Source organism: Poecilia reticulata, chromosome 17 (assembly GCF_904066995.2).
Source record: "Poecilia reticulata chromosome 17, P_reticulata-male-v2, whole genome shotgun sequence".
Taxonomy (NCBI): domain Eukaryota; kingdom Metazoa; phylum Chordata; class Actinopteri; order Cyprinodontiformes; family Poeciliidae; genus Poecilia; species Poecilia reticulata.
In genome coordinates this window covers 12,602,832-12,615,562 of record NC_088846.1, presented here as the reverse complement: position 1 = coordinate 12,615,562, position 12,731 = coordinate 12,602,832, and the positions used below count along the sequence as shown (strand labels likewise).

The following is a 12,731-nucleotide window of genomic DNA, read 5'->3' as shown; positions in this document are numbered from 1 at the left end:
CATTTTTTGCTTTTCTTAATCGCTTCGTGTAATCGCTTTGTGTAACTGTTCTGCAGTTACACAAACAGGAGGTACACATCAGTGCAGTTGTGCGCTTGTTGCTGTTAACAGCGCTCTGGGAACGTATCCATACCGTCAGAGTAAAGCCACAAACCTCAAAGAGTTTAACTCACAAACTGACGTAACACGGAAGGAAAACGTTACCCAGTTTTTGCGACTCTTTATCCACCAAAACAGGCTAACTGAGGTGTTCCCGAGTTGGCCATTTTCAGAATAAAAGTCGTTACTAATTACTCTGGTTTTATGTTTGGGATTGTTGTTCTGCTGGATTGCTTTTGCGGCCTCTTGCAGCGTTTACACTAGCATCACCCTGGTTTTAATGCCATCCAGGAAGAAAAGCCTTACCCACAGAAAAAAGCTTTGGAGCGTTGTGTTTGGGGCGATGTGCGGTGTTAGTTTTCCACCACAAATACTGCTTTGTATGCAGGTCAGTTTTGCCCTTGTTTGGCTGGAGCTTCTTCAGCGTGTTTGCTATTTCCTCTACATAATTTGTGGCAAATATTCTTTGTTTACTTTCTACAGTGGATTTTTTTTTCTCCACACTCACCACTTACCCCTAATGGATAGATTTTATGGAGACAAAAAATATTTCCCATCAACAGATTCTCCCACATGCAGACTAAATGTTTTGTTGTTTTTTTTCCCCCCAGAGCTATCTTGTATTTAGCTCCATTCATCTTTCCATAAACTCTAATCAGGTTTCCTGAGCCTGGTTTAGAAAAGCATCCCCACATCATGACGCCGTCGCCACCATGTTTCACTGTGGCGATGCTGAAGGCACACAGCATGTCTTAATTTGGGTCTTATCTCACCAGAGAATCTTTCTTTTACGTGTTTTCTGCACCCTTGTTAAAATGGGACTGCTAACGACTCCTTTCTCGCCTCTACCTGCAGTTCCTCCAGAGTTATCTGCTTCACTAATTACTTCACTCTTTTCTCGCCTTGAAGGTTGCTCTTCAAGTATCGACAGCTTTGCAGGCCAGTGACTCAGGATATGACTCTACAAACCAACCCTGCTCTAGATTTCTCCAAAAGTTTCTCTCTGACCTGCTTGCTGGGTTCCTTGCTCTTAAATACTAACACTGCACGTCCCCCTAAAGGCTACTGGTTCACTAACGTACCTCAGCGGCCTTCACAAAAAGTACTGACAAACACTCAGTTGGACTCCTAATGAGAGTACAGAAATTTTAACATGTAACACCCACTCTAAACTCGCTCCAATGGCTCTCCGTCACTGTAAGATCTGAGCCTTTCTGACTCATCAGTGCAGCCATGGAAATGCTCCTCCCTATCTACAACCTCAACACGTTCCCTGCCTTCCACACGGACTCCTTCACAACAGAACAAAACTACACACAATGGGGAGATCGTGCATTCAGAAGGTCTGAAGGCGTCAAAATCTCGGTTTAAAATCGTTCTTTTTTTTAATGCAGAAAAAGTGTATTTTAATTTAAGCTGTAAATGCATTTATTTGTAGCTTCATGCTGCTGTTTCTAAGGATTTGTAGCACCTTCAGGTTTGATCTAAAAAATATAAATGGTATAATAAGAAAAATACATTATTGTTAATTCAGCAGTGTGGTAAAAATGGTAAGGCTGTTGCTTACACTGGATTTTATTACGTGGTATTTGAGTTAGAGGGCAAAAATACATAATTTTCCTTCCACTTGATAACTATGCTATTATTTCTTTGGGTCAAATTACATAATCCCCCCACCCTAAAAAGAAACATACATGTTAGCTTGAGGACAATCTTCACTGCATACGCCAACATTCAGGCAGAAAAAGACAGAAAAGAAAACATTAACTTTGCTGTTCCCGTGTCTGACAACAATTAGAAAAGTGATGGATGCTGTGAAGACGCATCTGCAGACTGCAGACTGTTTGTGTTTCAGCACTCACGTCCAAAGGACTTGCAGCATGCTCAAGCACCAAACACTTTCAGCATCAGCTGTCAGCGAAACCTCAGTCCTCCCAGTTATTATCTCGAGTGGGCTCTCTGTGGTCCATGTGCGTGCTACACAAGGAACAGATTTAGGAGATTTTCTTTTTTTTTCTTTTTTCAGCATCTCCTCATAACTGAGGACGACATGATGGAGCCGAGTTAAACTTCAGCTCCATCATGATCCGTCTTGTATACCGTTAGAGTTAATATTCTCCAAGAACGCTGGACGAAATGTTTAGAAAAAGGCTGCGCCAAGTGTGTTGTGTGATGTCTAATGTCACACATTTTTTGCACAGCTAATTATGATGAATTCTAATGATGTGTTCAAGTAAGAGAAATATATATATATATATAAAAAAACAAAGATCTTGCAAATGTATGTTTCTTCTTTTTTTTTTGTCCATAATCAGGCTTTGCTGTGCTCTGGGCATCCAGGATCTCAGTATGTCTAAAGCGTTTCTGTAACAGTCCAGAACGAGTGCAGTGGCTCAAGGCGAGAGCTGCTCGGGTGCATTTAACAATTTAAGAAAAGAGGGATTTCAGCAAATCTGAACCAAAACTGCAAGTGCGCTCGCTGCACAGCCTGGAGTCTGAAATGAATTATTGATCACACAACTTTAAACAATGTGTTGCTGTGTATTAATAGAAAGTTCAGAATCTGTGGGTAGAAATTCAAACAGAATCTGATTGTATCAGTTTTGAGCTGAGGTGCTGCTGCTGCCAGGAGAGAGAGAGAAAGAAAAAAGAAAAGATCATTCCAGGTATAAATGTCACAAGGTTTGACCATCTTGAGGGTTTATGAGCTTTTGAATAAATTAACTTCACAACACAAAATAGTTGAACATAGTTATATTATAATAATAAGTTAAACCTGTAATTTAATAAAGTATTTTGACATCAAAGAAATGGACACAGTGAGCTATGTGATTTTTCATTCCCTGCTTTCCATTCAGTTTAAAGGGGTGCTGACCTTTAAAGGGGTGGTATTATATTCTTTCCAGGCATATGGTACCATTTTATAGAACAATCAAGTAACTATGTTACCTTCAGTTCAAACATAACTTGAAAGAAATTCAACCTAATTTAACTTGAAATTAGTCTTTGTCTCGTCAAGATGCTCCTACTTTTCGTCATCACAATGCCTTTCCATTATGCTGTTTATTTCTATGGGTAGAAATTCAATTATGATTTTTCAATTATTGTTAAGTTTTAAAAGTTCAAATAATTTCAGTTTTTAATAGTATTAAAAATGATTTGGATGTCCCTTTATCTCCATGTGTTTACTCAGTGAATAATCTTGTTTTAGTTTTTTTTGATAAGGTGACATATTAAATATTAAATTCTAGAGCTGGTTCAAAAAACAAACCAGAAATCTTGGATTATTTAAGTAATATATTATCTTTGCTGTGGTGTCTGGTGGGTGGATGCTACAAAGGACACCAGAATCAAATCCCTTATAAGACCCCCTGTAATCTTGTGGCCGCTCTGCATTTAGCAAACTTTCAGAAAACCGATCTTCAGAGGACGTTTAAAGTCGAAGCTGAACAACCTCAGGAAGTAATTTGGAGAGAGTCTCCAGAAGTATTTCTAAAAGAAAATAGTCTGTCAAAAGTTCTATTTTTCTTTTACCACCGGATGTAGAAATTGGTGTTTAACAATGGAAGAAGAAAAAAAAAAACTGAATTGAAATGAAAAATATTCTGTTTTCTCTTTACCTTTTTGAAAGTGTGTCCACATTGTTCAGCTTATTCTGAAGTGATGACGAATATGCATTAAAGTGACAACTGATCGTGTTAAAAGGTTTTTTTTTCTTGTCCTCCTTCATTTTTCATTTCATCTTTATCACAAGTTTTTTTTTTTTTTGTCAGAATGTGCTCGACCAAGCAAGAACACCGAAGAGCAAGCTGGCTTTTGTGATCCTTGCAAGAAAACCCACTGCAGTGTCTGTCTGACACAAAGAAGGAAGGCGGAAATCTGCTTCAATAAAAGCCTGCGAGTCCGCTTCAGTGTGACAGAAGAGCTGTAGTTCAACTCGAAGCGCCAACGTTCACAAAAACAGACAAACAAACAAAAAAAATCATCTCGCTTTTATTTTTCCTCATTTTGAGCGGCGACATAATGAGTTGAGAGAGAGAGAGAGAGAAAGAGGCGTTTGAGATTCTTCCCCAGCTCTACTACTTAATTGCCTGTAAGAGTCTGACGAAAATGAAAGCCGACACCTTTAAGCACCTTGAAGAGCTGCTGCAGAATGTAAATGAACCAGCCGAATGTACATCTCCAGCAGACTTGGTAAACATTCAATGATAGCAAAATACTTATTATACATATTACTATAAACGTGTCCAATGAGTCTAGGAGGAGAGCTTGTTATCTATAGAAGCTAAATGGCTGGAAAGCCTCTCTAATGTATGTATGAGACATTGATTGAAGCTGTTGATTGCGAGGCAATGACAGAATGTATTATTTAGATGCGTCTTAAGTCTCTCCTTGTTTCATTGCTCTTTCATTTGTATTCACAATCCTCCATGCTGAGATAACTAAAAAAATAAATAAAAATCCAATGCAAACAATTGCCTTCAGTCATCTAGAGTCAAACCTCTGGGTACAAAGCCAGCTGTTCTTTGAAGGTCTCAGAGCTTTGATAGAGAATATTAGAGAACAAACAGCGTGATGAAGACCAAGGAGTAGAGTAGGAATATGTCAGGGACAACATTTGCTGAGATGTTCAAAGCAACGTTTGGTTGTAAAACACTTTGAACACGTCACAGATACACAAGATAACTATGGAGAAGCTGAAGAGATCCACAGCTCGAGTGGAATGAAGAGAGACACTGTTAAGAGGAAAACCTTTAAAAAACTCAGTCAACATATGGAAGGGGTTCAATTCAGTCTGCTGGGATCCACTGGGTAGTTCTGGTTGCTCTACTTTCACTGTCATATCAAATCTAAATGAGACAGACAGAAGACTGGGTGTAAAATAATAAAAAAAATAATGCTAAAAACAAATAACTTCTCCTTTTTTGATAATGAAGAAATGAAAAAACAAGAATATTTTTACTTTAAAAAAAAAAAAGTTAAAGTAAAAATAAAAACTGATGACAGCGGGATGATGAAGCTTTTCTCCCTGCCCTTCCTGGTCCTGTGATGATAATAACAGCCAACAGCGCTGACTGAGCTGTGCGCTCCCACAGTGCGCCGTCCAGCGGCAGAGTGAGAGCCCATCGACTATAAAAGCATCCAGTCCGGCGGCTTTGCTCTTCACATTCTCAGGATGAAGAGGCTGACGCGTCGTGTCAGAATAGGCTGATGCATTTTAATATCCCCCTTCTTTATTTGTATTTTTATTTATTTTAATTTTTTAAATTATGGATAGCTTAAGTTTCCATTTGGAGCACCGATAACATGTGAACGGAGAGTTTTTTGGGAAACCAGGAGGAGGAAGATGGGGATTTTTTGTCTCCACACCTGTGCGCTCTCAGTGCGGAGGTTACTCTAACACAGGAGGAGAAGCTGGAGACCTTTCTTAAAAAAAAAGAAAAAAAAAAGTGAGCCGATATTTCTCTGCACAAGCATGCAGAGCAACAGCAGCTCCCCTGGACCCCCCACCGGGCTGAGTGACTGCGGGGGGCAGGAGGAGGAGATATCCGAGCTGGTCAGCCCGACAGGAGCAGGCTCCAACCTGCCGATGTTTAACCTTTCCCTCAACTGCTGGCTTCTCATCCTCTCCAAGGAGTCCTCCCTGGATCTGCACGGAGACAACGCCAACCTGCCAGTAGGTAGTTTACTCCAAAAGGCAGTACTTGTGTGCGGAGCAGATAGAGCCTCTCAGTGATTGCATTTATAAAGTTTATACTTTATAAATGCAATGTACTTTATGTTTTGTGACAGGTGCGAGTCGTCATTGCTCTGGTCTACCTGGTGGTGTGCGTCCTGGGGCTGGTGGGGAACCTCCTGGCGCTCTTCCTGCTCCACTCCCGCCGCCGGGGTCACCACCACTCCGCCATCGACTGCTTCGTGATGAGCCTGACCATCACAGACCTCCAGTTCGTCCTGACCTTGCCCTTCTGGGCCGTGGACACCGTGCTGGACTTCCGCTGGCCCTTCGGCCGCGTCATGTGCAAGATCGTGAGCTCGGTGACCACCATGAACATGTACGCCAGCGTTTTCTTCCTCACTGCGATGAGCGTGACCCGGTACCACTCCCTGGTTACGTCCCTGAAGATGAGCAGCCCAAGGATCGCCATGGCCCGCGCCAAGTGGGTCAGCTCGGCCATTTGGGTGGTCTCTCTGGTGGCCACGCTGCCCCACGCTTTCTACTCCACCACCGTTCAGGTTAGCGCAATTGCACTGACTGCGTGGCCGATTTCTGTGACCGATTTTCTTTTTTTTTTTTCTTTTTTCTTTAAGAAATATAATTTAAAAAGCTGTCAGGATGCACTAAGAATTAAATAGTCTTAGCAATACGAATATTTGCAGTAAGAAAAAATAAAGTTCTGAACAGCAACCCAAAGGCACAAAACAGTCAGAGCCGGCCCAAGGTACAGGCAACTTCTTGGGCATCCAGGCCTCATGGGACCCCGCCCCCCATCAGAATTTTAACATTTGTTTAACAATGACAATACTATTAAATTGAATTTAGCAGTTTCAGCATAGATTAAATGTTTTAAGTTTTAACATTTAAATTTGACATTTATAAGGAGTTGGCGAGTTTATTTTGTAAAAGTCCAAAGAATAATCTTCATGGTTTGATTGTTATGTTACCATACCTACAGTCGGATGCTACGAGTTTAATATTTGTGTTTCAGCTCCGTTTGTTCACATTCTCAGCAAATAATAATTAATTATCAGCGGTTCATTTTAAGCTCAGTCATGTTAAACTTGGCGCCTCCTCTCCCAGATTTTACCAAATCTGCTTTGAAACTCTGTTAGTGGTGCTGATGTTCTTAACTAACAAGAAGAGGGGAACCTAAATAATATTCTCCATAAGGCCCCATAAACCTTGGGTCAGCCCTACAAGCAGTATATCGAAAATTTACAGTAGCGTCTGCAGGTTTTGGTGGAGAAGGTAACAGGAAAAAGGAACTATAAAAAAGAACCACAGGACATCCCAAACACTTGTAGAAGTGCACCATATATTGCCAATTCAGTTTACAAAATCAATTAAAAAACATCATCTGGAAATCAATCAATGACAGAGCCAAAGCCTCACCTCTAACCTGACCCTTGACCCTGAGCATGTCAGAGGCAACCACACCAAACATGTTTCTCACCTTTCCCTAAAAATAATTGCTGTGTTTTTAAGAAACTCGTAAGAAAGAAAAGCACATAAATTAATTCATTTCAATGTGGATAAGGCCTAAAAACCTCAAAATCCATGCATTATTTAGATTTAATGACATTTAATTACATTTAAAAAAATCTTTTCAACTCAATTCAATTATGAATTGCTTATTCATTTTTAACTGAATGAAGAAGCAATTCATTCAATTAAAATTTATAAGTCAATTAAACCACAACTAAGAGCTTAAACTACTTTTGTTTGTCCTCAATGTGTTTTTTTTAACATTTCAAACAACTGCTTTCTATCAAATCCTGACCAAAATTATAGATCACATCAATAACAAAATAATGTAAAAGTTAACACAACACATGTTTAATAAAGAAAACGTAGAATATCATGAGAACCAATTGTTTTCACAAAAGAATTGAATACAGCCTTTTTAATCATATTTTTTTAATCAAACTGGATATTTTATTTTATAGTATATGTACCTATTAATCTGTTGTGCCTTGAAGTTGTACAACAAACTTTCATGGACAGGGCGCTAAACTGTTCCTTGTCTTTGTCTCATTGAGAGAAAAAAGTTCAGATCTTAAGCTAAGTGTTCGATTTTTAAGTTATTCACTCGCTTATTGCAACTATACACGAGCCTCAAGCAGCCTTTCCCCATTATAGATAATCATTACTTGTTTATACTGGGTCCTGAGGAGATGTCACACTGTGTGTACGACAGAGAGAGCTGCAGCTAAACAAGATTTCAGTATAATTTCAAAAACAACGATTAAATGATCACATAGCCGACCTTTTAAACAGTCTTTAGTATCTTGGCAAATGGCACGGTTAACACGGATGGATTTTCCAGCAGCACAAATTCAACAGCTCATTGGAACGAACAAATCCAATATTTCCCGATTCACCATGTTCCCTGGCAGACAGAACTGGACTCTTCGAGTGATAACTTTGTTCTCATACATTTAATTTCCTGTTATCAGCAGAAGTTTAACTACCTGATGCTGCAGCCTAAAAGAAAAGCCAACCTGCTTCAGATGTTCCCATCTAGAAGCTTCTAGACAAATCCTGGAAGGACAAAAGCTCTTGTTCTTCTTTTGACGTCATTTCTAAATACCTCCAACTGTGAGACTTCTTCTCACAAGAAGAACTTCAACACTGAAAAGTGTTGCTTCATGTCATGACATGGTACTGGTTGTGTAAGGTGCACTGGCAGATTGGAAACATCAGTCGATCCAAGATCATATTTTTAGTCGCCAGTGGATTTCTCAATGTATTTGTAGTCTCAACCTTTAACCCTGAACTGCTTCCTGTTTTGACGAGCATCTTCTTGTTCTGTGGTGTTCGCAGGTGTCTGCAGATGACGAGCTCTGCTTAGTTCGGTTTTCAGACTCTGACTCAGGTCACTGGGATCCCCAGGTTTTGCTCGGGCTCTACCAAACACAGAAGGTCCTTCTGGGATTTGTAGTTCCCCTGATCATCATCTCTGTGTGCTACCTCCTCCTGCTGAGGTTCATCCTAAGCCGGCGCATCATTGGCAGCTCGGTCGGCAGCGGCAGCGGCACGGACAAGTCGGAGCACGAGAGAGGACGCCACCGCAAGCGCTCCAAAGTCACTCGTTCCGTCACCATCGTAGTCCTGTCCTTCTTCATCTGCTGGCTGCCGAACCAGGCTCTCACCCTGTGGGGGGTGCTCATCAAGTTCGACCTGGTGCCCTTCAGCAAGGCCTTCTACAACGCCCAGGCTTATGCCTTTCCGCTGACTGTGTGTCTTGCCCATGCCAACAGCTGTCTCAACCCAGTGCTCTACTGCCTGATCCGAAGAGAGTACAGGACCGGACTGAAGGAGCTCCTTCTGAGAGTTTCTCGTAACGCCCGGAACGTTCTTTCTCTGGCTCTGAGAGGAAGGAGAGTGGAGGAGGCACCTCCCAGCACGGTTGTGGTGCACAAAGACATCAATATGTGATTTATTCTGTTTCTTAGACGATTGGGAAAGCTGTGATTACATTTTTTTTTTTATTATGAAGAGAATATCTGAACAACAAACAAAACCTAATTTGTCAATAGGCCTTAGGGGTTGACAGTGTATTTTGTTAACTTTGGAGACAGCCAGGCTCTTTGATTTCCCCCACTCTCATCTCGTCCTCGTCTGTTGGTGCCTGACATTTCAAATAGGTCTCATAGCAGCTTGTGAAACAATAACTGGTTTAATATTGAAGTTAGATAATTCAAGCTAAAATTGGGCTTAGCGAGAGGGAAACAATCTGGTCTCAATTATAAAAGAAATGCCCAGCTAACGTATTTAGAGCTAATTGGCATCACCAGCGGAAGTGTCATTACCAAGCGTTTTTCTTTTTGCAAGCCAGTGATTACTGACAACAAGTTATGCTTTCGTAAAAACATTGGAGCTGCATGTTGTGGACACACAAACTGTCAAAAGCTTACAGGGACATCTAAATATTGCATTTGTCGCCATTATTAACGTCTGTCCAAAGTGGATTTTTAGAAAAGAAAACACAGGATGTGTTAAAGTTATCTTCTCAAACAAAAAGACCTCAAAAATTGGCCTAAAAAAATATAGGATTTTGATTTACTATCAGGGACAGAACTGAACGAAGATCTAAGGTAGTTATAGGAGACAGCCACCTTATAATTTTTTTATGATTGCAGTATAGTATCAGCCACTAGGGATGTCCTGATCAGGAGCAGTGAGTGTGTTCATTCACATTGCATGTGCTGCAGTATCTTTCTTCCTGAAAGCTACAGATTTCTTCTTTTTTTTTACCAACTAGGGTTCCTGTTGGATAGCGACGACAGAAAGCTAGCGACTAGCTAGGTTAGCTAATGATCTGATATTGCAGTAGGTCCCTTTCTTCAATTAATTGCACCGCTCAATTCATATTTTACTGAAATATTAGGCTAACACTAGCATGTTTGCTCCCTGTCTTGACACAACTTGTAGACTATTTAGGTAGAGACCCGAGTGTTGTTCCAGTTACACTTGTGGACAGCCTGTGTTATATTTTAAACACCGTAATGAACGGAAAAGACATTTTGACTTTCAAAGAAAAGCTGTGTTTGTTATGTCAACATAATCGACTGTACAGCCGGTAACATATTTTTGTAGATCATTCACACAAAAACAACTTAATCGCAGAAATGCAGGCTGATCTCGGGGGCCGCCACGTGGCAGATCAAGCACAAAGTTGCCATATTTTTCTGGAATACAATTTAGCTATAAAACTGAGTGAGGTGACAGATAAAGCGCCATCTCTGCTGTTGATTTACAGTAAGAACAAAAGATGAAATGATCAAACCCACAGTTTTCCGTTATAAAGAAAATCAAATTCGGTGATTTAGAAGCGACATTTGTTCAGTGTTTACTGATCCAGACTTATATAGTGTGAGTATAGCACTCTATGAATAAATTGTTTCGCAAGATGTCATGAGGCTTGACTTTGTTGTCAGCACACAGAAATGCAACGTGTCCATGTTATTATAGCCATATTAATCCTATAAGCCCAACAGAGCCACATTTGTTGGCGCATTGTAGCTCATACTCTTGCTTATGTCTCCCAACAGTTATGTGATGAAATCTGAGCTGCTCTTTGTTGGATTTAATGTTCACTTTTGTAAAGAAAAAAAAGACAGTAAAAAGAAAAAAAGAAATCTGCTAAAAAAAAATCATCAGGATAATCAGCAGAAATGATGACCTTTCTCTCCAACAGTTTTGCTTGAAGTCACATGGACAGAAAACCACCTATGCTGATGTTTTCTTTTCTGTGACAATTTATTATTTTGACTCAGAACCCAGTTCACGTCCATTTCACCGATAGAACAGTCGTGAAATGGTTGAATTTCTGTGACCCAGTCCGCCACTCCCTCGTGCAGTCAAACAACAACTCCTGGTCGGCTGCCAATCTGTGTTTCACTCTGACATCCATAACTGTCGTTGTCGTCGGCTCTGTGTATCGATGTGAACAGTTTGGTGAATTCACGTATGTCCTGTGGCATTGAATAAAGCGAACGGACGAAAGAGTTCACGGACGTTTCGACAAAGTTAATCTCCCCTGCAGCCACAATGGCCTCACAGTGACAAGCTGAATGAGTCACTTGCACAAAAGCCGTTTCACATTTTTGCCCTTTTGCAACCTTTAAAATTTCAACACGGATAACCTTCTTGCGGCCACACTGCAGATGAGTAAAGCTCCTGACGTGGCGAAGGCTCTGTGACAGCTCCGCCATTGTGTGCCAGTCTGGAGCTGATTATATTTTATATATATATATATATATATATATATATATATATATATATATATATATATATATATATATATAAAGACACAAAAAAAAAGCGAAAGCGAAATGTTAAAATTACAACCGTGTGCATAAACGATATCGAGTACAAATTAAGTGACGCCGTGAATTCAACGTCAGCGGTCGCCTCAGCGCCAATCCATGCGAATCAAGAAAGACCTGACAAAGCCAAGGACGATCTCACGTGTACCAAGTAAATGGTTGTCAACTGCAGCGAGCAATTTCAATACCAAGAGGTGAAAAGCACTTGAAGAAATTCCGTTGAGCAGTTGCATCCGAGATGCACGTTCAGCCAGGATTGTTCAAGGTTTGAAACAGTCGCAGGCTCAAGGTGCCCGTTTCTCAAGAGGATGCGGTCAAATGGGATGAGCATGAATGATAAAATGGGTCAATGTCAGCCACACTTCTCACAGCAGGAGTGACAACAAGCAGATGGAGCTGCTGCTGAAGAAAAACGTGTGTTTGAATACATCAGGACAACTGTTCCTTTGTGCAAGAAAGCTTATATATATATATATATATATATATATATATATATATATATATATATATATATATATATATATATATATATAATCTTTGGTTCAAGCTTGTGGAGCTTACATGGAGACTTTAAATGCAAGCAAAATCCAAAGGCAACGTGAAAACTGATTTCTACACATTGAACATATTCTGCACACCCTGAAACTCAGCGTGGAATCAGTTTAATCAGAGGAAAACCAGCCAGGTCAGGAGTGAGCACTCACAGTTCAACACAAGAAGGAAGAATGTGCCGCACGAGAGCGTGCATATTCTCTCTATGGCAAATCTATAATGTTAGATTACTTTGGAAACCACCAGAAAACCAGTCTCTGTTCGCTCTCGTGAGTTTTAACACCGGAGCTAAAGGAGAGCTCTGGCGTTAATGGAGAGCTAGGTGTGGATGACTGCAGTATTTAATCTGCAGTCATCCACGCACTGAAAACCCAATGACCTCCTGGAGTAAAGTTTTATCAGAAGATGGAAAGATTGAGCAATTTGAGCAGAACAACAGGAAGAATCTTCTTCGGAGGAGTCAAGGTGAAGCTTTCAAACAGGCAACTTTTTCTGCCCAGCACTGCTCACAGATATCAAAGTGATGA

The 12,731-nt window shown here is 40.4% G+C and overlaps 1 protein-coding gene across 1 annotated transcript; it reads left to right on the top strand.

The window, feature by feature from the left end:
* Nucleotides 1-2,411: 2,411 nt before the first annotated feature.
* On the top strand, nt 2,412-11,334 carry LOC103479456 (relaxin-3 receptor 1-like). The gene is made up of 3 exons (XM_008433876.3): nt 2,412-5,776; nt 5,893-6,336; nt 8,645-11,334. Exons 1-3 carry the CDS (start codon nt 5,576-5,578, stop codon nt 9,257-9,259), a joined length of 1,260 nt encoding a protein of 419 aa, XP_008432098.2. The 5' UTR covers nt 2,412-5,575; the 3' UTR covers nt 9,260-11,334.
* Nucleotides 11,335-12,731: the final 1,397 nt, after the last annotated feature.